At 51.2% G+C, this 26,774-nt stretch overlaps 10 protein-coding genes across 10 annotated transcripts; 6 read left to right on the forward strand and 4 right to left on the reverse strand.

The window, feature by feature from the left end:
• Positions 1-3,367: 3,367 nt before the first annotated feature.
• On the forward strand, positions 3,368-3,742 carry AKAW2_10731S (uncharacterized protein; the record flags this gene model as incomplete). Its single annotated transcript, XM_041690446.1, has 3 exons — positions 3,368-3,498; positions 3,555-3,622; positions 3,690-3,742. The coding sequence occupies 3 exons, from the start codon at positions 3,368-3,370 to the stop codon at positions 3,740-3,742; spliced, it is 252 nt and encodes an 83-aa protein (XP_041537451.1).
• Positions 3,743-3,793: 51 nt separating this feature from the next.
• Positions 3,794-4,860, forward strand: AKAW2_10732S (uncharacterized protein; the record flags this gene model as incomplete). The annotated part of the gene is made up of 3 exons (XM_041690457.1): positions 3,794-3,970; positions 4,022-4,429; positions 4,492-4,860. The coding sequence occupies 3 exons, from the start codon at positions 3,794-3,796 to the stop codon at positions 4,858-4,860; spliced, it is 954 nt and encodes a 317-aa protein (XP_041537452.1).
• A 1,771-nt stretch (positions 4,861-6,631) lies between these two features.
• Positions 6,632-7,735, forward strand: AKAW2_10733S (uncharacterized protein; the record flags this gene model as incomplete). Its single annotated transcript, XM_041690468.1, has 1 exon — positions 6,632-7,735. One exon carries the CDS (start codon positions 6,632-6,634, stop codon positions 7,733-7,735), a length of 1,104 nt encoding a protein of 367 aa, XP_041537453.1.
• Positions 7,736-7,994: 259 nt separating this feature from the next.
• AKAW2_10734S (uncharacterized protein) lies at positions 7,995-8,300 on the forward strand (the record flags this gene model as incomplete). Its single annotated transcript, XM_041690479.1, has 1 exon — positions 7,995-8,300. The coding sequence occupies one exon, from the start codon at positions 7,995-7,997 to the stop codon at positions 8,298-8,300; it is 306 nt and encodes a 101-aa protein (XP_041537454.1).
• Positions 8,301-8,568: 268 nt separating this feature from the next.
• AKAW2_10735A (sugar transporter-like protein) lies at positions 8,569-10,613 on the reverse strand (the record flags this gene model as incomplete). The annotated part of the gene is made up of 10 exons (XM_041690490.1): positions 8,569-8,706; positions 8,781-8,910; positions 8,994-9,132; positions 9,197-9,313; positions 9,375-9,452; positions 9,518-9,533; positions 9,585-9,849; positions 9,910-10,208; positions 10,264-10,463; positions 10,529-10,613. 10 exons carry the CDS (start codon positions 10,611-10,613, stop codon positions 8,569-8,571), a joined length of 1,467 nt encoding a protein of 488 aa, XP_041537455.1.
• A 1,178-nt stretch (positions 10,614-11,791) lies between these two features.
• On the reverse strand, positions 11,792-14,050 carry BRF1 (transcription factor TFIIIB subunit BRF1; the record flags this gene model as incomplete). Its single annotated transcript, XM_041690501.1, has 1 exon — positions 11,792-14,050. The coding sequence occupies one exon, from the start codon at positions 14,048-14,050 to the stop codon at positions 11,792-11,794; it is 2,259 nt and encodes a 752-aa protein (XP_041537456.1).
• Positions 14,051-15,970: 1,920 nt separating this feature from the next.
• On the forward strand, positions 15,971-19,738 carry AKAW2_10737S (putative copper resistance-associated P-type ATPase; the record flags this gene model as incomplete). Its single annotated transcript, XM_041690512.1, has 1 exon — positions 15,971-19,738. One exon carries the CDS (start codon positions 15,971-15,973, stop codon positions 19,736-19,738), a length of 3,768 nt encoding a protein of 1,255 aa, XP_041537457.1.
• Positions 19,739-20,246: 508 nt separating this feature from the next.
• Positions 20,247-22,157, reverse strand: MUS81 (crossover junction endonuclease MUS81; the record flags this gene model as incomplete). Its single annotated transcript, XM_041690523.1, has 4 exons — positions 20,247-21,332; positions 21,382-21,788; positions 21,838-22,007; positions 22,066-22,157. 4 exons carry the CDS (start codon positions 22,155-22,157, stop codon positions 20,247-20,249), a joined length of 1,755 nt encoding a protein of 584 aa, XP_041537458.1.
• Positions 22,158-22,760: 603 nt separating this feature from the next.
• Positions 22,761-25,018, forward strand: AKAW2_10739S (DUF3292 domain-containing protein; the record flags this gene model as incomplete). The annotated part of the gene is made up of 5 exons (XM_041690534.1): positions 22,761-23,051; positions 23,103-23,312; positions 23,371-23,882; positions 23,938-24,165; positions 24,226-25,018. 5 exons carry the CDS (start codon positions 22,761-22,763, stop codon positions 25,016-25,018), a joined length of 2,034 nt encoding a protein of 677 aa, XP_041537459.1.
• A 261-nt stretch (positions 25,019-25,279) lies between these two features.
• Positions 25,280-26,233, reverse strand: AKAW2_10740A (SDR family oxidoreductase; the record flags this gene model as incomplete). Its single annotated transcript, XM_041690546.1, has 1 exon — positions 25,280-26,233. One exon carries the CDS (start codon positions 26,231-26,233, stop codon positions 25,280-25,282), a length of 954 nt encoding a protein of 317 aa, XP_041537460.1.
• Positions 26,234-26,774: the final 541 nt, after the last annotated feature.

A 26,774-nucleotide genomic window follows, 5' to 3' on the forward strand; every position in this document is an offset into this window, starting at 1 on the left:
CTGCTTTTTCTCCGTAGAGCTCCATCCGCTGGCGGAGCGACGGTTGCCGTTTACCAAGAACGGTAATGCAGTTCGGCGATGGATCTTGTGTACCCCACGAGAGCATCATGAATTCCGTTCGATAGATCACTGCTGCCGTCTGGTATCTCATCTTCTGGACCCTCGGATATATACGAAACTTCACACTCAGAAGAGGAGGCTAGGTCCAAGCTCACAGGAAAGACATATACCACTAACGGAAAACCGTGGGCAGTATGTATAACAATCCCGTGCAACTGATAGCTCGATCACCTTCATCAAAAGCTGCAGGCAAGTCATAAGAAATGAGCTGTGTATCCGTTGTGTACGCACATCCCTGCTGAGCGGCCAACCAAGCACTCCCTACGACCAGTGGCAGTCGATTGCCTCCTGCGCAAGGTACTACCTACTGCGTATCTAGTACTCCGCAGCGGCGTGGACCTGACCTAACTGGTCCAGGAGGACGTCGATGGCGAGCATCGGCAACATGGATCGTCCCCTATTTGACGGTCTGTCAACTTCAGGGTAGATAAGTAGGGAACACATGAGCCGGGCAACAGTCGAACGGCTCCACTTGTTGTCCTTCTTGAAATGGAAAGACAGAGAGGATCTTTTTCCAGAAGCGCACACAACGGTTATCAGCTTAACCTGTCTGGGATTTGAGATGCAAGCAGATGGAGTTGTCACCCACTCAGGGACTGAGGGACCAAATACACACTAACAAAAGCTTCAATTTTCGCCCCCTGAGGCTTTCGTAATTTGACCCTCCTGTCAATGCCCTTATTTCTGACGGACGCGCAAGCAGCGAATCCTGGTCAGAACTTTGCATGGACATCTGTATGCTATTGATTGAACCATACAGTAACCATGGCCAGACCGAGAACACGAACAATCCATATTGTCGACCAGGACCCGAAGGATGGTACACGTCGGCACGGGACTCCATACAACAGAACTATGCGGACCCTCGTGGGTCTGGGAAAGAGTCCCTGAGGGAACGGGCAACCTAAGGACGGCTCCGTCGTACCATTTGCTCTAAACGCCATTGAACCATGGTGATGGCGTCAGGCCCCTCAGCCTTCAGATCGCCGCATTCCCCACCCGCAAGGGACCTTTGCGGCGGCGCTATGAGCAAGTGGCCGCTGAACGCGGGTAAGACAGTGCTTGGCCTAGCGGGCTGCTTGCGTAATGCATCCTGCACCAAACCAGCCGGCGTTAATTTTGATCAACAGTGATTGTCGCAAGTCGGTGTTGATGTGTCCTTCCCCTCCATTAACATTTCTTTTGTTTTCCCCCCTCTCCCCTTCTACGTTCTTATCGGACACAATATGGATTGATCCACAAGTAGTCTAGAGGAGTACTCAATCAGCAGATAGTAATTGCCCATTTGTCGAACCAGAAGTATCAAATTAGGGGTGAAGACGAGTAGATAAAAAAAATAGGCAAAGAGCCAAAAAGAGTGTAGATGGCGTTTCCTACCAAGGAAAGTCGCTGGGGGGCCCCATAATGGTAATAACCAGAACAGCCTATCTCTAGCCAGAGCGAGCGGAAAAGGGGCAACAACCAGCGACTACTGGGCCCCCCCGATGGTGGAGACCTGGAGATTGACACCAACCACCAGCGCTCGTCAGGACAGCAGAACTCGCCACGAGAGTGATGAGCATTTGCCTCGCCCCACGGCCGTACCGAGAGATGGTTTCAAGGTCGTCCATCCACTCGCAGATTGCAATTAGACAGCAATATATCGAATACGCATTGAGAATCGCGGTGAGGGTCGGGCAAACACCGGCAGCATCGAGCATAGAGATAATGATGCAGAAAGGCTCGCAAGTCAATGATGATGAGAACGGACAGGAAGTATAAAATAGAAGTCGATAGTAGAAAGTTGACGACGTTTGCAGAATGCAGATGGAGGTCTGGAACTGGCAAATGTTTTGTTACAATTTGTTCATACCATTTCCGTACCCGGGGGCTTGGTTGTGCCAACAGCGGTAGTTGGGTAGAATACTATCGTAATAACCAAGCCATTACGGTACTGAATTCAAGTTGTGGCCATTGCGAGGACAATTTGCTGCAATACAAGTGTATGTGCCGGGTCTCCAGCCCGCTAATTTTTCGCCCCTCGTCACTCCACTTTTGGCCTCCACCGCGATGGGCTTGTTCTTCCCAGCCTAGAACTCGAAACCGCCCGTCAGAACCACTGGTGGTGTTTCACCTGCTTCGGCGTCCATGGGGTAGCATACGAATGGTATCTAATTATAATTCTCCAGCAAATCTTGGGAATATATGCACAACAAACCAGTCCAAAGGGTATACTACTATCAACTATTCTTGTAAGTGCTCAATGTGAGACCAGGCAAGGCAGATAGATAGATGGATGCAGAGAGACATCAAGTATTAAATCGGCAAGGTTAAAATTGGTTCCTTATCTAGTAGTCTACTTCCACCGTACCTTTCAATTTACTACAGTAACTAAACTAAATGCTAGCATTATCACACTGACTCTGGTTCCGGTTCATTCCTCCCACCCCCCACCAACCAACCCATCCGTCCATAGGTTAGGAAGATGTAGTAGAATGCATGCTAGCCACTAAAGTTTGGGGATTCAGGTCCGGGTCCAGAGGGAAACTAACTCCTAGTCCAGTATGTAAGTTGACGGTCAGCGCAGTACTAACCACTACTGCTGGCTCGTTGTAAATTGTGAGAAAGACGACCAACGAACGACATATCGTGTCCTGAGCCACGATCTGCCCTCTCGGTGTTGATGCGGACCCAGCCCTCTCTCTCTTGTCTTTCTCTCTCCGTCGCTCTTACACTCTCCGTCTCTTTTCTTCCCTGCCTCACAATTCCCTGACTCTCTCCTCTTCGGCACCCCCCTAAATAATTTTACTTGCGCTTCCCGAGCCGTCTCTTCACTCCCGCTGCCATCCCACAGGAAATCCAGCCGTAAGTAACCTCTCTTCTTGGTACCCTGTTTGCTTACCCGAGAGTTGAAAATTACCTCAACGGACACCCCCCCATCAACCAAACAGCCCCCTTCGTCCTCTTCCCTCTTCCCTCTTCTCTCTTCTCTCCTCCAACCCCGACCATTCTTCTTCACACCCGTTCTATTCTCATTCACTCTCTTACTATCCTTTTCTTGTCCAACTCTAGTCTCACTCGTTTCCAGACTTTTTAGGCTTCTCGACTTTTTATCCACCTTTCTCTGCCTACCATTCCTTTTTCTCTTTACGTCCTTTCTTGACAACCGTTACCCGTGGCCTCCGCCAAGTTCGGACAAAGCAGCCTTTTACGGCCGCGACCTTTTGAATTTCAACGTTTCTTATCCGACCAGACTCGCACCTTTACAATGTCTGAGGGCGAAAAAGCCAGAACCTCCGGAGAGGTCTCTCGTCCGGAGCCTACCCTGCCCACCGTCAATCCCGCTGTTGATAAGGCAGAGCCCCCGAAGCCTGCCTTCCACCCTGCTGTCTATGTCGGGTAAGCTACACCAAGATTGAAGGACTCGAATGGAAAGAGTACTAAGATAATATCAGTGTCTGGATCACTTTGAGTTCCAGTGTCATCTTGTTCAACAAGCATATCCTTGATTATGCCCAGTTCCGTAAGTTCTACACTCGGTGGCTCCGATTTTTGATGACCATATCGCTAATTGTTCTCTCTGTTCCTAGGTTTTCGTACGTTGCTCGTAACTTATCTCGATATCGTCCCGCAGTCCAACTAACGACATCTAGCTATCATCCTCACAACATGGCATTTGGCATTTGCGACCTTCATGACCCAGCTTCTGGCGCGCACCACCACTCTGCTCGATGGACGGAAGACCGTGAAGATGACTGGCCGTGTCTACCTTCGTGCTATTGTTCCGATCGGTCTTTTCTTCAGTCTGAGTTTGATCTGCGGTAATGTGACTTATTTGTATCTGAGTGTTGCCTTCATCCAGATGCTCAAGGTCAGTCGCTCAATGTCCAGCAAGAGTTTCCCTTGCTAACTTCCCCCTCAGGCTACTACCCCCGTTGCTGTTCTTTTCGCTACTTGGGGTATGGGCATGGCTCCTGTCAATCTCAAGGTCCTGATGAACGTCAGCGTTATCGTGCTTGGTGTCATCATTGCCTCTTTCGGTGAGATCCGCTTTGTCTTCATCGGATTCCTTTTCCAGCTCGGTGGTATTGTCTTCGAGGCCACTCGTCTGGTCATGGTTCAGCGCCTGCTCAGCTCTGCCGAGTACAAGATGGACCCTCTTGTCTCTCTCTACTACTTCGCTCCTGTCTGTGCTGTCATGAACGGTGTCACTGCTCTCTTCCTTGAGGTCCCCAACCTTACCATGGGCCACATCTACAACGTTGGTGTCTGGACATTGCTGGCCAATGCCGTTGTTGCTTTCCTCCTCAACGTTTCCGTTGTCTTCCTGGTAAGAAACGCTTTTTCGCCGCGTTGCTACATGGGGATCAATTTACTGACGCATCCACACAGATTGGCAAGACCTCCTCCCTCGTCATGACCTTGTGCGGTGTCCTCAAGGATATCCTTCTGGTCGCTGCTTCCATGATGATCTGGCAGACCCCCGTCACCCTCACCCAGTTCTTCGGTTACTCGATTGCTCTCGTTGGTCTCGTCTACTACAAGCTTGGCGGTGACAAGATCAAGGAGTACACTGGCCAGGCCAACCGTGCCTGGGCTGAGTATGGAGTTAACCACCCCGCTCAGCGCAAGTTCATCGTGTTCGGTGCTATCCTCCTCATCTTCTTCCTGCTCATGGGCTCCATGGCCCCCAGCTACGCCCCCGAGCAAGTTGCCAGCGTCAAGGGTATGCTCGGTGGTGCTACTGCTGGAAATGCCTAAAGGACCGATTAGAAGTCCAGGTGGATCCAGCCATGCGCCTGTCTTAATACTCAGGCGCCGTCTGAGGTGAGCCAGGAGTGGTAGCTTATGTTGATGGGGAATGGGGACTGGAGAAGGTCCCGGGGGGCAAAAGTTCTACCCGCGTGTCACGTTCGCTTTTCTTCCGCCATACTTGGATACGTATGGTGCTCTACTGCTATAAAGGATAATATTTCATCTGCCGGGGTAGTTCTTTACGAATAGGGATGCGGGGTGCATCTGGGCCGGCCACATGCGGGGAATGCAGCCGGGCCCAGAAAGACACGGTTGATACGACATGGATTTCGAATCCGACGGGGCTTTCACAATTATTCGTTTCGCGACCCTGTTTTTTTCTTCTTCCTTTTACCATTTATTTTATTAGAAGGATTTTTGTCGGTGTATTGCTCGCGATTTGGCTCGATGACCATTTGTGACGTGTGAAACTAGCAGGAAGTTCAGGTGTCGGATATCATTTTCGCGACCTTTTTTGCTCGTCATCCCATTCTCCTGTTACTATAGGATTTTTCTTTTTGACTACTTTACGAGGGGAACCTTCTCATCAAATGAATAGAATTTCGTCAAGTTCCAAGTGTTCGTTTCGGATAGGTGCCTGAGGCATCACATGGTAGGGGCAAGCTGGGCCAAGTTCTGGCTAACTTACTACTTACTAAAGTTCCTTGGCTGGCAACCCCCTGGTCAGTCAGCAGTCAGTGCGGGCCTTTAGGGTTGAGCCAATCACGGCGCATCGAAAGCCTCGGGCTTGAGCTGAGTGGTTCGGCCAATGGCCTTGCATCCAGTGAGGGCGGCCGCGCGGACGAGGCGTGCCAATTGAGCCAATGAGAATGAGTTTTGGCGAGTGGAGCCCACCCCATCGTTGCCCGGGACGATTCCCCCTCGACCAATAATGAGCGCATCCTTGCGGGTTGATCTGAGCCCGGTGGATCCCGTCACCTGTTACTGTACGGTATGGTATGCAGTCACGCCAAGGGGTGCACAATCCCTGCGAAACTCTCAGACCTCCCGCGGAAATGGCAGGCGTCACAAGCGTATGGCACGGTAAATACACGGTTCTGGCCAATGGCAAATCCTGCTCTCCGCAATGATGAATGGAGGATCGCAAGGCGCATCCAAAGAAGCTCCGATCACACTGACTTCTCGCTCTCTCGTCCGCATCCGTCAGCTTCTGCTGCTTCTTCTTCTCCTTTCCTTTCTGCTTCTTTCGCGTGTTTCGTTTGGTTCCTCGCTTTCCTCCCACACTTTCCTCCCTTCTTGCTTTCCTTCCCTCCGCTTCTTCTCCTCCACATCTTAGCCGGTGATCCCGTGGTTCGCTTCTTCGTTTCGGCTGCGCATCTTCTCCTTCCTCCGTTTATCCTCCTTCCATCCATCTCTCTCTCTCTTTTCTTCCCTTCCTCCCTCTCCTGCACGTCGTTCTCACTGTATCTTGGGTCAATTTTCCCATCTCATCTTGCTCATATCCTTACCTCTTGATACCCTTCATCCTTATATTCCATATCTCCCATCTCGTACCCTTCCATTGTCACCTGCCTGCCTGCCTCTCTTCACCCTTTCGCGCATCACCTCTCGTCCTCTCCCTTGGGTGCCACACCATAACTTATATACACAGCTTGGATCGCAAGATCCATAGGTTGCTCTCGTTCTTCATTTCTAGCTCACTGGACAGACAGAACAGGCTCCCTTTCGCTTCAATCTCGTAGTCGCTGCATTCGACCACGCCTTCGCATTCATCACCATGTGCCCAATGCTGCTGAACGGTCTCTCTGATGGCCCGGCGATGGTCCTATCCCCTCCCCAGGACCACGCTTTTGTTCAATTCCCCCGCCAGCCCAAGTTCACCCACGACACAGAGTCGCGGTCCTTCTTCTCCAATAACAACAACCCCTTCCAACCATCCAGACCCTCCCGCAAGAGGTCGCGTGACGAAGATTCCTTCGAAGAAGCCATGAACGGAAGCAGCACTCCCATGTCCATCGTGGCTGCTTCTGCTCCGCAACCCAGAAAGCAAGAGGTCGAAGAGCCCATCTATGGCGAAGGCATGGTTCTCCTCAACCCTCGCACCAAGATGGCCATCTCAGCAGAAAGCCAGACTGGCACGTGGTATGAAGAGACTGTTGAGAATGTCACCACCGCTGCCCCGGTCTCGTCGCGTCGTTCCGGCAGTCCATCTGCTAGCCGTAAAGCTCAGCGTCTGGATCCCGCCGCTTCCAATTTTGACGATATCACCCTCTCCTCCATTCAGCGCAAAATAAACACCGACCAGCAAGACGACAATCGCCGAATCCTCAACGCGGGTAACCGCTCCGAAGAACCCACTGTCGACGACGCTACGCGTCTCCTCGGGATCAGTTGGCAGCGGATTGCGACCGATGACGCCGATATGGCGGCTGCCGTGCGCGGCTGGAAGAAGTACATTGATCGGCAGTTCGCGACGTACCTGGCCGATTCACAGATCCTCTTGAAGAACCGGGCGCTGAATGCCTATCTTGTCACCGCACGACCAATGACACCAATGGGGGTTTCCCCTACACCGGCCTTTTATCTTTTCAACGATGACCTCACCCAAGGACAGCTCGTGGGTTCCACATGGGAAGCCTGCCTCATGAACCTTCGCTCGTCTCCCATCGTTTTCGAAGGCACACAGATCCTGAATGCCGCAGACAGGCCGCTCAACAACGGCATGGCCTCGATGGGAGCTCAGAACCTGCTGGGCGCGAATCAGGTAGAATCAGGTCTTCCACTCCTCCAGACTCTCTGTGCCCAGCCCGTGAACCACGGCAACGGCATGGGGTTGAACAACAGCGTAGGAATGGGGACGGGGATGGAGATCGACGCGTAAGCCATTGGCAGCAGTCTTATCAGCAGCAGAAAAGGCACTTCTCGACGCATTAACACCTTACGCCTTGAACCAAAAAAACCCGATCGACCAACGAAATCGACGGACATACAGCGGAAGCGACTTTCAACTTCGACCGAAACCGCTCTTACCCCCACCAGTTCGGCAGCAAAATTTCTGATTTCCGCTTTTCCTCTTCTCCTGATGGTGGTGTGTCTGTCATCTTCGCTTCGCCATCGTAATTAAAATTCGGATTTGACATATGTTTGTGGAACTTTTCTTTCCTTTTCTTTCTTTGGATTTGATCTTATTCTTTCTTTGGCGCAAAGGGTTGGTGGTGGGATGGCTGGGAATGGGTATGGTCATGTGGCCGGTTGGGTCACATGGGTTTGAATCTGTTGCTGCTTTTTTGGTTTCATTTCAAGTTTTCTCCTTTGGTTCTCTGATTGTTGATATATATTTGCCATTTTCACATATCGTCAAGACTTGGAAAGAAACAATGAATGAAAGAAAAAAAATTATCAAGATAATACTTTTCTATGTTTTGGTTGTAGGGAGAGAGGAGTGAATATGTGGGAGGGGAAGTAGCAAGTGGCGGTCAAGATCGCCAGCTTTTGCCAGATACAGACTTAGCCATAATAGGGTTCATGAATCTCCTCCCAGAAACACCACCTCCAAACTGCCCACCAGATTCTCCTGCCCTTCATCTCGCGCCATCAACCACTACATGGCCCATCCTATTGTTTGTGAATCCTTGGTTCATAAGAGACAAGGATTGAACTAATATACGACATAATTGCCGTCCTTATCAGTCTCGTTTGCATTCCCGGCCCAACTTAGCTCACGGGTCTGGTTTCCACCCAGGTAAACCCTTTGTCATCCTCCCGAATAGGCTGTGCCTTCTGCACTCCGAACAAGGAATCGATGTCCTCGAGACTCAAGTTAGCTGTTTCGGGATAGTAGAAGTACACGATCTGAGACGTTGGCAAACATTCATCAGCAGGCTGGTGGCGCTATGGGGGGATCGGAATGTATGTCCCGAACTTACCGGTATAAAGGCGAGGTTAAAGGCGACGAAGATGAGATACCCTTTCCATGCCAGGTCTCGGATCAGCGTCGGAGATATCATGTTCACGAAAAAGCTCCAGAGCCAGTTAGCCGAAATTCCGATGGCTTGCCTATTTGCGGTGCTGAGAGTTAGCCCTACTCCAGACCAAAGTGGCCCGCCACCGGTTGGAATGGGGTGAGTGTCCTGGCCTACCCTTTTGTCCGGACTTGTTGGGGCAGTAGCTCTGGCCCGTATACCCATGGTATGCAATTAATCGTGGCCCCATAGATGAGCATATACAGAAAGAAGAAAGCCACGGAGGCCGTAGCGGTCGACTTTTCCAGGTTCGTCCCTGCCGGTGCCGGGTGTTAGATCAATTCCCTAACTCTGTATTCCGAGCCATACGCCGGGCTTACCTTTGAAGGACAGAAGAATGGAGATCATGAGTAGGCATACGAAGAGGCCAAAGGATCCCCACATCATTGGGCTCCGCCGTCCCAATCGATCGGAGTAAAAGATGGGATAAAAAGCACCTACGGTAACACGATCAGCGCTCTGTTGCTGCGGTGGGGATGGGCCGGAATTCCTCAGCACCTATGACAAACATCAATTGGATCACTCCACTGAGCAATAAACTCAACTTGGCGTCGAGGCCCACGTTATCTTCAAGGACTAGGAGTAGGCATGTCGTCAGCCATTGATCGGACATCACAGGGAGGAATGACCGTAGGTTTTACCTGTAGTGACATAGGTCTAGGGCATAGAGTTAGCTTTTGCTATGCAGTGTCCTTGAGGTTCACTTACGACAATCAAGGGAGCCCCTCCCATCTGGTTCGTAAACTGTAGCCCATACGCCAGCAAGATTCGTCGACCCGTATGAAGCTCATCTTTCTTGAAGATCTCTGACCACTTATACTCTGGACGACCATCGTCTATGGCCCTGAAGATATTTTCAGCCTCCTGGGTCACTGTTGGATGATCTAGTGGTAGATCAAAAAAGTCGCTTAAAACTTGCAAGGCCTCCTGCCTCCTATGCTGACGGCACAACCACCGAGGATTCTCCGGAAGTCTGTCCAACAAAAGTGAGATGACATGCTCAGCTCGGACAACGCGTGGCAGTCCAACTTACCCTAAGATCAATATGATAACGAGAATTGCGATGATCACTTGACTGGCGATGGGCAGCCTCCAATTGATAGGTCCATCCACATAGCTCATACCATAGTCGTACCAGTACGCGATGGTAATACCTACACCGACAGCGAGAGGTTGAGTGCAGACATACATTCCTCGTTTGCGTGCTTCACATAATTCCGCTTGGTACACCGGCACGGTCGTTGTCATGATGCCAATTCCAATCCCAGTGAAGAGCCGGGACACGAGCAACTGCGCTTTGGAGTAGGAGCTGGTCTGGACCGTTGCCCCAATCTGTAAAGCGCCATTAGCATCTGCATGTGAAAAGCGAGTCTGGGGAGACACATACTATAATTATACACATCGCAAGCCACACGGACTTTCGAAAACCTAAATTGTCACTTGTCAAGAAGGCCACCGCTGTGCCAAGGAGACAGCCTAGATTGTATATAGACACTATGATTCCCATTACAGCTGTAGTGGGATGGTGGACGATGGAGAGAAAATCAGCGTTGTTGATAATCCCAGAAAACACTGCCTGGTTGTAGCCTATCCATGACAAAACTGAGGGTCAACATATACTGCACCCTAGGCGCGTTCATCAGGTATCTCACCGAATAAGGCGAATGCTGCTTGGCAGGTGAACATGATGGCCAGCCGAAGGCTGAGCCCCCGTCCGTACATATTGATTCTGACCATAATCGCAACCGTGGGAACAGAGCGAGGAAGGTCAGCGACTGAAATCGAACCTCAAGCTAAATGTATACTGGAAGTACGATATTTATATATGCACTTAGTGGGATCCCATCTTCGTCATTAACCGCGAAAACCAGGGGGGTCAAGACTTCTGTGGACCCGTGGCACACAAATTTGGTGCGCAGGAAGCGCAATAGTCTGAATAGTTCTCCTCATGATGAGGTAGTATCCCCATCGGATATCTGAAGCCCCAGTAACCCATTGTAGATCGACGCAGGATCCTCCATACCAAGGACCGGTAAATGCCGCAATAGGATGGAGAACCGGACCTGCAACAAGAACCAGCGAGTCAGACGACGGGTTGCTAGCATTCAACGATACGACCTGCCCACCTTGTACATTCCTCAGGGTCTGCGGAGGATCGACTTCCGACTGGCACAAGGCTAGGAGACTTCGAATATCATTTCCAGGATAGATATATCACCACCACACACCATGACTCATATGCAGCGTCAGCACATAGAAGCAGTTACAGGAGTTCAAGTGTAGATCGATGTGCTCCAGCTGTCGTATATCGAAAAGATCCCCTCCAACAGCAGGCAGTTGAACTGTACGCACAAACTCGCACCATCAAACTCCCAGAAGGGGGAGCCCCTTGCCTTAATTCTGCCGGGATCGTGAAAGTCACAATCTAGGCAGCTCAGAAACCTATTAATAGTTCCAAATTTACTGACATTCTGGGTTGCTAACAGGGCCATAGTCGATGGTATCGATGGAGCCTCCTGATAATAGGGTTCTGCTAGGCTTTGCCTCCAAGTGGTGAGTTGCCACACACCCACCAATGGGGGATTAATGTTCGAGACCGAAAAGAGGGGAAGAGATACAAGGTTTGATGGCATAGATGATGCAGTTGGTGGAGTGTATGGACCTGGGATAAGGTGGGGAGATGAAGTTGCAGACTACGCGTTTCGTCTCGTTTCGATGCCTGCTACACGTGATATCGGCCTCAAAATGGCAAGACAAGCAACAAGGAAGGAACCAAGCGAGTTAGATCATATGCCCCATCACTTGCTTTTCAAGATTTAAGCCTGGAATGACTGGGTATCAAATTCCCGTCGACTTGGCGCCGGACTCTATGTACATGCCTTGCGGTGAAATACAACCCTGCTATCATCGCAACTTTAATCACTGCCATAATCACTCCCCTCGTCATAATAGTCACCATAGGTTCCAGCAAGCGCCGCGTCAACTCCGTCATCCTCCATGTCATCCTCGTCGTCGTAGTCATCCTCTTGTTCGTCATCCGAGTACTCGTTCTTTGCTCCATCTGCGGGACCGAGGACTTGCTCATTCTGACTCGCTTTCCCACCTTGATCCGTCAGGGCCTGAGCAGCAGGGGCCGCTGAGCCACGCGCCGGGCCCGCGGTAGACGAAGAAGCTCCAGCAGGTTGGCCACTTGAGGGGGTTGCAAGCCGGGTACGCCTCGAGGCCGCCTCTGGCTCGATACTGGCGCTGCGGCGTGACACAACACTTTGGCTGCGACTCTGGCTTCGGCTCAAACTCTCTTCCTTAGGTTTGGAGGCCTCGTCGGCCCCTTCATCGCCAAATAGGGACTCCAAAAGACGATAGTTGATCTTTTTACTGAACCCTCTTCTCTCCAACATCCGACGGGTAGCTTCGGCAGGGGTGGAAGCCCGAGTGCTGCGGCCATCGGCGTCTTCACCTTCGCCTTCAAGATAAGTAACGTCGCCCAGTCTACCACGGCGGCGTTTCCGCGGCTTGTGCACGCGACCGTCCGCGCCAGGGTGAGAATCGGCCTCGGCCAGAGCTCGCTTGAGCGCTTTAGCTTGCTGGGTCCTAAGATAATCTTTGTTCTCATGGACCCAGATCCGTTCTTTAATCTCAACTTCCGCAGGAGAAAGCAAACAATTAGACACCTCCGGATCCGATTCAAACTCCGCAGCGTCGATCTCTGTATTGTCAGAGACGACCTTCCTCGGAGGACCGGCACTTGTGTCAAACATGTTCGATCCTTTGGACAACAGCGCGGTCATTTCATTCTCCAAGGCCTCCTCCGATGCAATTTGATCTGGCGAAGGTGCTGGGAGCGGGGGTCTCTTCGGACCCTTCTGGCGAGCAGACTTGGCGTGCTCCTCGCCAGCATCCGAAATGGTTTCGCTTGCAGCAGAGGCAGTCGATTGGCGACGTTGGCCGCTGCTGGCCGCTAATAATGCCGGATCAATGGGAAGACTAGGAATAGCAAATCCGTCTGAGTCGACACGCCTGTGTTGTTGTGCTTCCTGTATATCACTCTCCATCTCGGCAGCCGTTTCCGTGGGCCGTCTCTTGAAAGAGCGTGATGGCTTTCGTCCTTCTCTAGCCCTGGCAAAAGAAGGTGGGTCATGCGCGTTTTCCAGCTGCACGGAACGAAACTGGTCGACTGTAAGTTCACCACTTTCGGTGGAGCTGAACTCGTTCAAACGCTGGCTAATAGTGATCTCGGTGACCTTGACGACGTAGACAACCTCTCGAACAGTGCGACGAAAGTTGTTCATGCGGGCTGCAAGAATCAAGGCGGCACCACAAATACCAGCGGGACGACGACCCGTCGTCATCCAATCGCGGTTCATCCGCTGTACGATACGGACCGCCTCGCTCGCCACCTGCATGGTAGCCGACCCAAATTCAAGCTGTTTGGCAAATCTGTAAATCAAACTCTCCGGGTCAATCGGATTCATCAGAAAGACATTACCACCCAGACGCAACTCGTCAAGCAGTGCTTTGTAGGTCCGGCCTAGCTTGAAGACGTTGATCATGAGGACATCGGCAAAATCGATGAGCATGATAGTGTTGCCATCCTGGCGACGACAGGCAATGTATAAACACACAGCAGCTACAGTCTTGGTCCTTCGACCTTGAATGAAGTTCAACCCGACTGCCAGCTTGAACACCTGACCAGCAGCCTTCATGGCACTCTCTGGAATATTCAAGGCACGAGATAGCTGAGTGATGTAGCGGTTACCGTTTTGTTCCGTAATCTCGCGGCTCTCGGCGCCTCCACGCTGAAAGCCAGGGCCATAACTGCGGACATGGGATTGATCTTCGCCGACAAAGGTACCCTGAACGACTGCTGCACCTGACGACGATTCCCCGAAAGTCACTTCGGAGACGATGTTTGCTTCACTGATGACAGTACCACACCCGGAACAAACCTTCTGGCCGTCATCCTCTACGATGTGAGGGGCAGGACAGCCCGGGTTAGGGCAAGTTGAGGTTTTGGGGTGGGTAGTTGGCCTGGCAGGCTGAGGCCGAGAAATTGGCTGGGGACGCCTGATTGGAGTTGGATTGGGCGATTTCAGACTGGCTAGTCTTCCCATAGGTGGCCTTGGGCCGCCGCGTGGGGGAATGGGAGCACGCATCCCAGGCCTAGGGACGGACATTGTAAATGCGACGGGATGGCTCTGTTGGGGGGTCGATGATGTCCACGAGCGGTGGTAGTAGGTTGGTCTAATAAGATAAAGAAGAATAGATAATCAATCACACAGGGTCTATCATGCCTATATGGTCCACACAATGATCCTGGACGTAGCGTGATCCAATCGTCGAGCTGAAGGTGCAGCGACGAGCCAGACGGAGGGGCTATAAGAGCGAACAAACCGCACAAAGAACACTCTGGCGGGGTTTCAAGATGTTATAAGGGGGGGCTGGTAGGGGTGTTATACGGGTGAAAGATAACCAAAACCCCGTATTCACTGGACCAACTAGAAATCGTGAAGAGAAACCGGGTATAGAAATCAACCCGCAGCTGGGGAGTATAAGTAAAAGTAGTTGATGAAAAAGGGAAGAATGAAATGGAGGTGATTCAAGTGGGCGCGACGCATCACCGACGTGAAAATTATGACGCGCCTGTCGCGGTGGTCCAATGGAAGAGTCACGTGGCACGCCGTGTCTTGAAGGCCGAAGTTCGTTTCTGCCTCATTCCTCACTGTCTCTCGTTCGAGTCCCCGAGGAGGCACTTTCCGCAAATGCTGCAATCCCCGTTGCAGGCTAGCTGACCTGCAGCTGCTTCAATACCCTTTCCGAACTGTGGATTTATTTATTTCATTTCGAATTCTCAATTTGGGGATAATTTCCAGTCTATCTTATCTGTTAAAAGTCCGGTGGTACCGTTTCATTAGGCCATGTTAGGCTGTTTGCAGCTAGCTACTACTAGTACTATCTGCCACTTCGCCCTCAGCTATTGAGAACCACAGCATTCTATAGTGAAAGTTACGTGCAAAGCTTCACTTCATAGTTTGTAAAAGTTGTTTCTATATATTTAGGCTAAGAAAATAGGCGTTTAAAGCAGCCTCCTCGATCAGCCGAATCTAATCTGGACGATCGCATCTTCAACTTCCATCCATCTTTTTATTTTTTTTTTTCCCCTGGGAGCTTAAACTGGGACCGAATCCACCAAAAAGATCCGCTAACTGCTTAGTGAGCCAATCCAGATCAACCAAATGCCGGAGCTTTAAAAAATTTCGCCACATATGTAATTCCCACTTTTGTCTAAACTCTCCTCCACAGGGATACTCGTAGTATCGGGAGATAATGCCGGTTTACCAGCAGAGGGCTCGAATGGATCTCTTCAATCACATGCGCCCACGATGGGGAAGTTTGATAAGAATCGTTCATCCAGGAACATTTGGTACATATGACTTACATCACCTACACACAGTAGCATTTCTTCTCCGTGGAGGGTGAAGTGGGTAAATGACTGGAGTGGAATGCGCCATTTGTGCGCGGCCCCAGAACATCCTCACTTCTTCTTTTGACGCACAAAACGCGCAGCTTTGCCTCCCTCCTCCCCCCCTTCCCTGATCGAAGAACCCAGAAACATGATATTAATGATGATTCATATTTCTTCCACTCTCTCCCTCCTTCTTTTCTGGCCTATTTGTAGAGAGTTCGCCCTTCCTCATCCCTTACTTGTTGACTGAGCAATTGCGATCTGCAACCATAGCCGCTGTCAGTAGGCAATACTCAATCTCAGACAGGAAAAGCAACATCTTACCTCGCAATCCTGTCCACTTGTCGCTCTCATTGCTCGAGAGGCTTTCCCCTGCGCTAATACGCCAGCGAGGCGTGTTGCATTAACTGTCTCGTCTTCGTGGGGGTGTCAAATCCCGGTTAGAGCTCCGGAGTCTTTTGACATCAACTGACAAGACCCGCCGTCGACGCCTTCTCTGTTTCATTCTATCAAACAACTTTCTCTCCCTACCAAGCTCTCTTACTGCTAGGCAGGGCTTTAAAGCAGTGACTGAGTCTGTCTTTCCTGTGCCTTCCTTATCTCTTCCTTTCTTCCCTTCCCCCCTTCGACAATGTCGCCGTCGGCAGCAGACACCAACTCTCGAGTTCCTGCTGGACAGGACTCGAGACTTCTCAGAAGCATCTTTTTTGTCAGCAACATCCATTGCTCCTCTTGCGTCGCATACATCAATGAAGTTCTATCAGACATTGATGGGGTGAGGGATATCGATGTGTCGGTTCTCACCCACGAAGTACGCGTCGTTCACAGCGCCGAAACAGACCCGTCACGCCTTGCTTCGGCTTTGGTTGAAGCTGCCTTCGAGGTTCACCATGTCACTACATATGAACCCAGAGGATCAGTTATCTCGGAACTTGATACAAGTTCATGGCTACCCCGCGACTCAGTGTTGTTCACTACCCAGCCTAACATCCACCGAAATCCAGCTCTGGGAAGCCGACATGTTGACAACTGTGACGCTTGCAGGAAAGAAGAGCTGGATAGCCTCGCGGCCGGCGAGGACTTGGCAGATGCTGCTCGCCGCCCTCGCGACCGCTATAGTGGTCTTCGAACGGGTGGAAAGCCCGGTCCAACCCAGTCAGAGGTACAGAGTCTAGTAGCCCGGGGGTCAGCCGAAGAAGTTACACCCGTGGAGCCGCCCAAGACGCCGGAAGATAAGGAAAGGTTCAACGCTCGTGTGAGCATTGGAGGTATGAGCTGTGCTTCATGCGCAAACAGCATCACGAATGAAGTCAAAGAGTTGGACTTTGTCGAAGACATAATTGTCAACCTCCTTACCAACAGTGCTACTGTCATCTTTACTGGCCCGCAGTCAAACATCGACAAGGTTGTCGAGCAGATTGAAGATATCGGTTTCGAAGCATCGCTTGATGAGGTCAAAATGATCAAAACAACCCCCGCACGCAAGGAGGCCCCTTCGAAATTCGTCGCTGAACTTGCTATCGGCGGCATGACGTGCGGTTCGTGCTCCGGGGCAGTTACCCGAGGGCTGGAAGAGCTTTCTTTTGTCACTACTGTTTCGATCAATCTCTTGACCCACAGTGGCAGAGTTGAGTTTGAAGGGCGTGATCATATTGATGAGATCGTGGAAAAGATTGAAGATCTCGGCTATGATGCTTCGGTCGATAACGTGACAGCCCTGGTGGCAGATAGCAACGATGAGCCTCTGGAAGAAAGGACACTGTCCATCCGTGTGGATGGTATGTTCTGCCATCACTGTCCTGACAAAGTTGTCAAGTCCTTGGAAGCTTTCCCGGATGTTAAAGTCGATGGCAACCTGTCCGTCAAGAATCCGATTCTTGCGGTTACCTATACACCAAAGCCACCCTCTCTCACAGTGAGGAGTATACTTCGGACAATCGAATCGGCTCACGATGCTTTCACTGCCACCGTTTATCGTCCTCCGAGCGTCGAAGATCGGTCCCGAGCTATGCAGCGCCACGAAAGACGCCGACTGTTCACCCGATTTATCTTTGTTCTGCTCGTGGCTATCCCCACGTTCATCCTGGGTATTGTATTCATGAGCTTGGTGTCGTCAAACAACAAGGTTCGCAAATTCTTGGAAGAACCGATGTGGGCTGGAGATGCCTCGCGCCTCGAATGGGCCCTTTTTATCATGACAACCCCGGTCATGTTCTATGGTGCTGATATTTTCCACGTGCGTGCGATGAAAGAAGTCTACTCCCTTTGGCGTCCTGGAAGTCGTGCACCGCTCCTTCGCAGGTTTTACCGGTTTGGGAGCATGAACCTACTCATCTCTGCCGGTACGACCGTAGCCTATGTCGCGTCTTTAGCTGTGCTTATCATGGACGCCGCGATGGGCTCAGCGTCCAACACACATAGTTCAACATATTTCGACACGGTTGTGTTTCTCACTATGTTCATTCTTGCTGGGCGGTTTATGGAAGCGTACAGCAAAGCAAAGACCGGGGATGCGGTCGCATCTCTTGGAAAGCTGCGCCCGACAGAGGCTTTGTTGAGAATCAACGCAAGTGACACAGACCTACCCGGTGACGAAAACAGACTTGCGGAAGATGGCTATGAGCGGATCAACATTGACCTGCTAGAAATTGGGGATGTAGTTAGCATACCTCACGGCGCCTCACCACCTGCGGACGGTGTCGTCGTTGGGACTGCTTCATACCAGTTCGATGAAAGCTCGTTGACAGGAGAGTCGAAACCGGTCCACAAGTCAGCAGGTGATCAAGTTTACACCGGATCTGTGAACGTCGGTCAGCCCGTCGAAGTTAAGGTCACTGCAACTGGGGGCTCCTCGATGCTGGATCAAATCATCTCCGTGGTGCGAGAAGGTCAGAGCAGACGTGCGCCGCTGGAACGGGTTGCGGATCTATTGACCTCTCACTTCGTCCCAATCATCACCCTGATCGCCATTCTGACCTTCGTCATCTGGCTCGCTCTCGGCCTTTCGGGGACACTGCCTGATGATTACCTTGACGTTGCACGCGGCGGTTGGACGTTCTGGGCATTGGAGTTTGCGATCGCAGTGTTCGTCGTGGCCTGTCCTTGTGGTCTGGCACTTGCCGCCCCCACGGCACTTTTCGTTGGCGGCGGACTAGCTGCTAAGCAGGGTATTTTGGTCAAAGGAGGAGGCGAGGCGTTCCAAGAAGCGAGCCGACTCGACGCCATTGTGTTCGACAAGACGGGAACCCTCACAGAGGGCGGCAGCTTGCAGGTATCCGAACACGAAGCCCTCATTTCGGACCCCGACGTAATACAGGTAGCTTGGACACTTGCCCGAAAGCTCGAAGAAAGCAGCAACCATCCGATCGCTCGAGCAATTTCGACTTTCTGCAAGGAAAAGCCCTCTGTCACAATTACAAGCGCCGACATCGAAGAAAGATCCGGCCAAGGAATGAAAGGCACGTTCACTGTATCAGTGCCGAATCCCAACGAGAAATCCGAGACACCCACTCAATACGAAGCTGCCATCGGCAACCAACGTCTCCTACACAGCCTAGAAACATCAGACTACGACGAAAGCCACCTATCGAAAACACTCTCGAAGTACCAAGCTGCCGGTAAATCCACCGCCATCCTTTCTCTCTGCTCCCAAAACGAACCCTCCTTCACACCGGCCATCGTCTTCGCCATCTCCGACACCATCCGACCCGACACCATCGAAGTCATCTCCAAGCTCCAAAAGCGCAAAGTCAATGTATACATGTGCACCGGCGACAACCAAACAACTGCTCACGCCGTCGCCGACATGGTCGGCATTCCGCGCTCCAACGTCATGGCGAACGTAATGCCAGCAGGCAAAGCCGACTTCGTGCGTCAAATCCAAGACAGCAACAACAACTTCACCCCACAGACAGATTCCGAAGCAGAGAGTCAACGAGCCCCCACCAACAACCGCTCCATCGTCGCCTTCGTCGGCGACGGCGTCAACGACTCCCCCGCCCTCGCCGCAGCAGATGTGAGCATCGCCATGGCGTCGGGATCCGACGTCGCCATGAACTCCGCTAGTTTCATCCTCCTCAACTCGGAGCTCGATACCATCCTGCAACTTGTCCTGCTGAGTCGTCGCGTCTTCAACCGCGTCAAGTTGAACTTTGGTTGGGCGCTGATTTATAACTGCTGCTTGGTGCCTGTCGCTGCGGGTGTCTTCTATCCGATCGTTAGTGGACATAAGCATGAGATGGTGGGTGGGGAGCTTGTGGTCACTGATACCCATTGGAGGTTAAGCCCCGTCTGGGCAGCGTTGGCCATGGCGTTGAGTAGCATTTCGGTCGTTTGTAGTAGTCTGGCGTTGGGGATTAGTCGCAGGTCGCTTAAGAGAGTGTTTGGATTGGGTGGGTAGTTTGCTTAGGTGGTCATGGTTTATGTTTTCCTAAAGGAACATGGGGTCAGGTTGCTCCATGTGGGTATAATATTTTTTGCTATGGTGGTGTTTTTCCCCGGCCATGATATTTGATGAGAGCTACGGCTTATTATCCGGGCATTGCTATGTATGACAGCTGAGATTTGGATCATCCTGGTGATGATAAGATTGAATGTCAATGAATATTTACGTGTGAACCTCATCAAACTATAAGGTTGTAGCTGCTATGGCTTTTGAAAAGACATGGGGTATATCGCATGTTTAGTAGTCAGTCAAGTAAGTAGGCATTTGCTAGTACTAGTAGTTTGTAGTGTATCTGGGTCTCTTGTCAGATGTTCTCTTTATCTAACTGATTGAATGTACTGGTCATCAAGTCACCAACAATGCGCTTTTATATAACTCATCCTACATATTCAATGAATTCTGCTCTCATGCATCACTCGTAATTTACTCCTAAATAGATCCTCATCCCTCTAAAAGAAATAAATCAACCATCCTCACCCCATACCTCTGCGATCTTCTTGCTCAGAACCTTTGCGATCTTCTTCCGTCCAACGAGCGTGTTCATCCGTTCTGAAACCATATTCTCCCGATCCTTCGGATCAAGCTCCTCAAAAGCACGGATAAATGTCTGCGGAGTCGGCCACCTCCGTTGAATCTCGAGTGCCTTTTCGCCTGTCACGCCCCGGATGCACATGAGCATTTTCAGGAACACGTCACGGAGGGTCAAGACGTCGGATTTGGAGGTTAGGGCGGAGAAGGTGGAGAAGGTCACGGCGTAAGTGGTCTTGGGGCTCTCTGTTCGGAGACGTTCCAGGGCTGTGAGGTATGATTGGGAGGAGGTGAGCTGGCGACTAGGGATTAGACTGAGGGTGTTGGAGGCTGGTTCACCGGTGGCAGAGGGGCTGTTGAACATTCTGCGCAATAGGAGGGTCATTCTAGCTAGGTATTGGATCGTGTCGTCGAGGTTCTTGGTTCTCTTGACGAAGTAGCCATTGACGACTTGTGTTGAGGCTATGGCGGAGGCTACCATCTCATTGTATTTGCCTGCCATGGCGCTGTTGGGGTCTGAGGGGACGGTGAACTCTTCGATGAGGTAGATGACGTTTTTTACGCCTGAACGACGGAGACGGAACTTTTGTTCATGGAACCGTCCGTCTTTCATGGAGCTGATGAGATCGTCGATTCTCTTGCGCTCAACAATCCAGTCGAGCATGACTTCGTCGCCTTCTTCGCCGTATTGGGATAGGAACATTGGGTTGTGGAATTTGGCTACCCACATGACGTCGCCTAGTTCTAGTGCGCGCACTTCGGGACTGGCTCCCTTTTTGTGTAGTTCGTTGGTAATGTAATCCCTGTCTTTGGATGAGCGGACTTCGCGGTTGTCCAGAACCAGCTGGACTGTGAAGCTGTCGGGGGGGATCGTTATGGGGGTTACTGTTCCGTCTGGGGCGGGTTCCCATCTTTGGGTATCGTTATGGGCTGTGGGTGCCTCCTCGTCGACTACCTCTGTGCTGTTATCACCCAGACTGTCCCGCAATTGGGAGTCTCCTGTATGGGTTGTACCTGGCCCCTACGAACGTCAGATATTGTGGTAGCAGACTAGGTAGTGGCTTTGTTACCGATTGATTTCCAAACGCCAAAGTGCCTTGATTGGACGGCAGGGCGACCTTCTTCATCCTTCTCGCCACTTCCCATCCCTCTTCTGTGAGTGCGTACTTTTTCAGAGGACGTCCAAAATCATATACTATCTCCTTTTGCAAAAGCGTCTTCATTGAGCTCCAGGCAGTATGGAACTTGGATGACTCGGCAGGTGCCGTGAACGAACTATCGCAGTTCGGCTGTGCCAAGTCAATCAGTTGTGCCTTGGTTAAGCCTTGAGAAGAGTTCTCATTGAGGGTTGCCAGGGCCAGGATCAACGCATAAGGGCCCGATCGTAGAGTCGGGACATAAGGCCTCGCCTTTCGAGGTTTCTTGGCTGGCTGGCTTTCTGCCGTGCCCTCATCGGATGCTCTTTTGCTGCTTGCCGCTACGATTTCTTAGACCTGCTCGAGGATGACAGTACTACCATGACTTACATTTTTGAGGATGCTCGGGCATCGGGAGCGCATTTTCTTCACAGTAAGCCTTTAGCTTCTCGGTCAAGCGATCACATAGTTTTGGGCCAATTCCGTTTAGCTGCTGAGCCTCGGAGGGGTGTTGAAAAACCAAGGGACAGGCTTTCATCGACTCGTAGGCCTTTTTATATCTGTGCATCATTCAGCATCAAACCCCACTATTGTAGCGGGTTATGGGATAGCACTGACACAATGGCACCCTTGCTGTTGCGCTCTCGAGCCTCGTCTAGCCATTCTTTGATCCACCCTAGTAGTAGGGGATTGGCACACGTCTCACTCATTGTTATGAATTTAATCACATTGACATGATGCGGGAAGAGACAGAAATAAGGGTGTCAGACAATCAGTCTCACAAGCGATTCTGAAGTTTCTGTATAGAAAAGTAAAGCGGTGTTCTAGGCCTGGGAGGCAGAGATCGAATCTACTGGTCTGGAACGCGGCATCGGATTGTCCTCACGCGTATTTCCTAATTAGGCAGAATTGCTTCGCGCCACACAATAAGCCACATATGTGGCGGTGCAGTTACCACACTAGGTTTTGATTGGCTGGGCTGTCAAGTATGCAGTTGCATCGGCGCCATTTATCTATAGCACAACTCCTACCCCAGGAGGTAATAAAAAAAGAAAAAAAAATTGAAGACAGCGATCGATCAGGTAGCAAGCTACTCTAAAATGCCCCTGAGCTAAGAAGATCGGGTCGAGGTACCGTACGCTGACGCACTCCTGAGATTCCAGGCTTTTGCACGATCGGTCCGTGACGACACAGCCATGACGTATTGCCTACCCCGGCTTTCAAGAGACCCTCAAAGCGCATCTCCTTTCCCCATTTTTTGAGCCCATATTTGCTTCTATTATACATGCATTAATACTAAGTTCTTGTGCAATATGTCACGGAGGGATCCTACAAAACCAGCAGAGCCTGTCGCGTATAGCTCGAAGACCAGCGGCAACGATATCTTCGCGGCTGATCGCGTCACCACTGAGATTAGCGGTCCAACAGACAGTCATGTTCTTTCTAAGGTGGATCAAGATGAGAAAGGATTGGCTCAGAAGGCTGGACAAACAGACACTGTCACGGATGTGGGCTGGTATCAACACCCCGACGAGCTTGACGAGCAGATTGTGTCCGGAATCTCAAACGAAGATCTTTGGATGCTTGTTCGACGTTTCAACAAGGTACGGCGCCTGCACCCTTCAATACTAGACCACAGACTGATTCAAACACAGCAAATCTATTATGTGAAAGCAGTGCCGCATTCTCCCCTGCAACGACTGGACCTCAACCGGGCCGAAGATGAGCAATTCTCCCCTGATAAACTGCGCGCTACCCTTGAGCGATTCTACACAACCATTATCGTCTCGTTAACTTCATTCGTCAATCATATTGCCAGGCTACGCTCATGGAGGGAGCGCCAACGGACAGCGGCATTTTGTGCTGTAGGTCATAACTGGACGTCTTTCATCTCTGACTCGATTGACTGGTGTTGAATTTTAGGTTTATTTTGCTGCGTGGGCCTTGGATCTGCTTGCTCCGACAATCTTCACCCTTCTAATAGTGCTGGTTATTAGTCCTGATAGCAGGTCATACTTGTTTCCTCCTGCTCCTATAGCTCTAGTGGACAAGGATACCGGTGGCGTGCAAAAGCCCAAAGCCGGCGTCTTGGGTTCCCATGATAGTATCACTGGGGCGCCCGAGAATATGAAGGGTGAAGCTGCCGAACAGGAGGCTAGCAACCTCTTTACAAGCGTTGCTAGTGTTGCTGTTGGCAGTGTTGCCGGCAAGCATGATCAAGGGACACCTGATGATGCCCCAATGGAAGATAACGCTCCAGATGTGATGAAGCTTGCTACCAGCGCAGCAGATGCCCAGACAGCTGCTCGTGGGGAAGCCCCGGACGAAGCTCATGATAAGACTAGGCAACCCATGAGAGATACCGTCTACAACGGTGCTAACATGGCAATGCGCGTGCTGAGCGACATAACTGACACTTATGAACGGTTTGGCAAGTATGTACAAACCGCAGCAACGGAAGCCACACACTTACATTCTGACTTGCTATAGTGCTTTGTCACCAACGCCTCCATTCTCCATCGTGACTCCCTACGTTCGCCTAACAGCGGTGCTATCTGTTGGCTTTCTGATATCACTCATCACCTCCAGCTACGTATTTGTCAAAATGATTACTTTCGGTACTGGATTCGCCTTCTTCGGCGACCCGATTATCTGGCGTGGTGTGGCGTACTTGAACCGCGAGTACCCTCGATGGGAGAAACTGCTCGAGCTCCAGAAGTACGCAACCCCGGTCTCTTCAAACAACCAAAGATCCACGTAGTGCTAACACTCCACTAGCTCCCTGCTGAAGGGAATCCCCACCAACGCACAACTCACCTTAACTCTTCTCCGAATCGGCGAAGCTAACGGTGCCCCCCTCCCACCACCACCATCCCACTCCCTTCACCAAACACCATACCACCCGGCCCCCCTCAACGACAAGGATATCAACATCTCCGCCTCAGAAGAAGAAATCAACCAAGCAATCGCCCCCTCCCCCGAACCTGTCATCGAAGAACACGAAGTACACCCCAAGCCCCACAAGAAGGGCTTCATGAACCGCATGATCGGCTTCTTCCGAGGCACCACCGCCACCGGCATCCAGAGCAAGCTCGCCGTTGACCGAGCCCGCGCAGCCGCCGGCTCCAAGCACGCCAAACCCCGCGTCGGTGTGCTCCGCAGCAAAGGCAAACTCACCCTCCCATCCGGCCCCATTCAATTCGACGGGCGATACAAAGGCAAGCGGGGCGTCGTGGTCCTCGATCAGTCCCAGAAGCCACCGCTGCTTTACTTCACGACGGACCAGACCGTGCAGTTGGATAAGCCTGGTCTGGAACATCGGCCGAAAGGCACAGTGCTGTTCACGATGCCTGTGACGGATATTCTGGAGATGAGGAAGATTGGTGGACTCGGGTGGAAGGGGAAGTTGGTCACGGGCTGGGCTGTGGGTGAGAGCAAGGAGGTGGTGGATGGAATGGTGCTTACGGGGAGGTTGCCGGAGCAGAAGTATCAGCTTACGGCTATGAAGACTCGCAACCAGTTGTTTAATCGGCTGGTTGCTATTGATGGACAGGTTTGGGAAAGTTATTGATCTTGGTTTGGATGCTTGCTAAGGTGTTTTTCAGGTTTGGAAATAGTGAGGTCGAGGGTTGTCGAGGTGGTATGTGGTATGACGGTTAGGAACTTGCTTGTGCATATGGGGAAGTTGAAGCTTATGGTCATAATCGATGTTGTATGATAATGTTTTATTACTGTATTGGTATCATTGTATGAACATGGAATCCTACTGGCATGTCTAGTCATCCATGAAGAAAACATCGTGGGCAAAGTACAAAATATGGAGCACTAGTGTTCATTGCTGTCCTATTTCCAATTGATAATCTCTTACTGCTTGCTCAAACGAAGAATCTCGCTTGAAACCCAAAGAAATAGCCTGAGAGTTATCGAAGCGAGTAGGCCAAGAGTCCAAGATCGGCCTGAGGGTCGGATCCTCCTTCTCCGTCAACAGATCGAGCTTATCCTTCCCTGCAACCTTCTCCAAAGCATCCATCATATCTTGAATAGTAACACAAATACCAGGAACGTTAATCTGTCGAATATGAGGAGGCAACGCATCCTTGGGCAACGATAACGTATGGACAAGATTATGAACCAGAGTCTTGGGCGAGCATAACCAAGACTTGAACGACCTATCCTCCAGCGGAATGACACACTCCTTGCCGTCGAGCGGCTCGCGGATCATCCCAGAGAGAAAAGACGAAGCAGCAGCCGTCGGACGACCAGGCCGGACAGAAATAGTGGGGAAGCGAAGAGTAAAGCCCGTGATGAAGCCACGACGGGTGTACTCATTGATGAGAGTCTCACAGATGATCTTCTCAGCGCCGTAGGACGACTGCGGCGTCGGGATGACACTGTCGTTCACTACTTCGGGGAGTGGCTGGCCGTAGACAGCCTGGCTTGAGGAATAAATCACTCGCACGCCGGGACAGGTGCGGCGGAGAGCCTCAAGCAGGTTACGGGTGGCGTCTACGTTGACGCTCATGCCTAGATCGAAATTGGCTTCTGAGCCGGATGACATGATTCCGTGGAAGGCGTAGACGGCGTCGAGGGATTTGTCCACGACTGCGTCTGCGCCTTTCAGGAGGTCTGCTGTCACTGAACGTGCATTTTGAGGGTATGCGACGCCTGTGGGGATTGGGGGCTCATTGATATCGGTTAGTGTGACGGTGTATGATGGATCGTTGAGGAGCTCTTTTGCGAGGAGTTGGCCGATGAAGCCGGCTGCTCCGGTGATGAGAATTTGCATTTTGGAGGGTCAATTGAGGGGATTAGTGGTTGTGGAGAGAGAGAGAGAGAGAGAGAGAGGTGTGTGTGGGAATTGGTTATTTGTTATAGGCACTATGAAGTAGACACTATCAGTAATAGTCATATTGCTCAGCTAGCTAGCGGTCGTCATTGTGGGATCGCCTCGCATTAACTCCGAGGGTAGGATATAGCTTGTGCTCCGCAGCCGGACTTTTCCCGGCGCAAATTCCAATCCATGACGTTTTTGCTCAGGAACTGTTCTGCTCTTCTCGGAGGATCTGCAGGTTCTTCTGGGATATGTTTGATTGTACTCAGATAAGATTTGAGAGAGTGGTTATTTTGCTTGTTACCCCTCGATGCGCCTTGTGGTTGCTTGTCGCGAGAAGTTGGGCGCGGGGTAAGTGGTGAGTGGAGCTGGATAAGGTTAGATTAATTGATGCATTCTGCGGAATACAAGATACCAGCATCCTTGAACGACAGACAATTGAGATATCTCTCGGTCACGCCATCCTGCCATTGTGCGCAACAGGGACATCTGAGAC

This window comes from Aspergillus luchuensis, chromosome 1 (assembly GCF_016861625.1).
Source record: "Aspergillus luchuensis IFO 4308 DNA, chromosome 1, nearly complete sequence".
Lineage (NCBI taxonomy): Eukaryota > Fungi > Ascomycota > Eurotiomycetes > Eurotiales > Aspergillaceae > Aspergillus > Aspergillus luchuensis.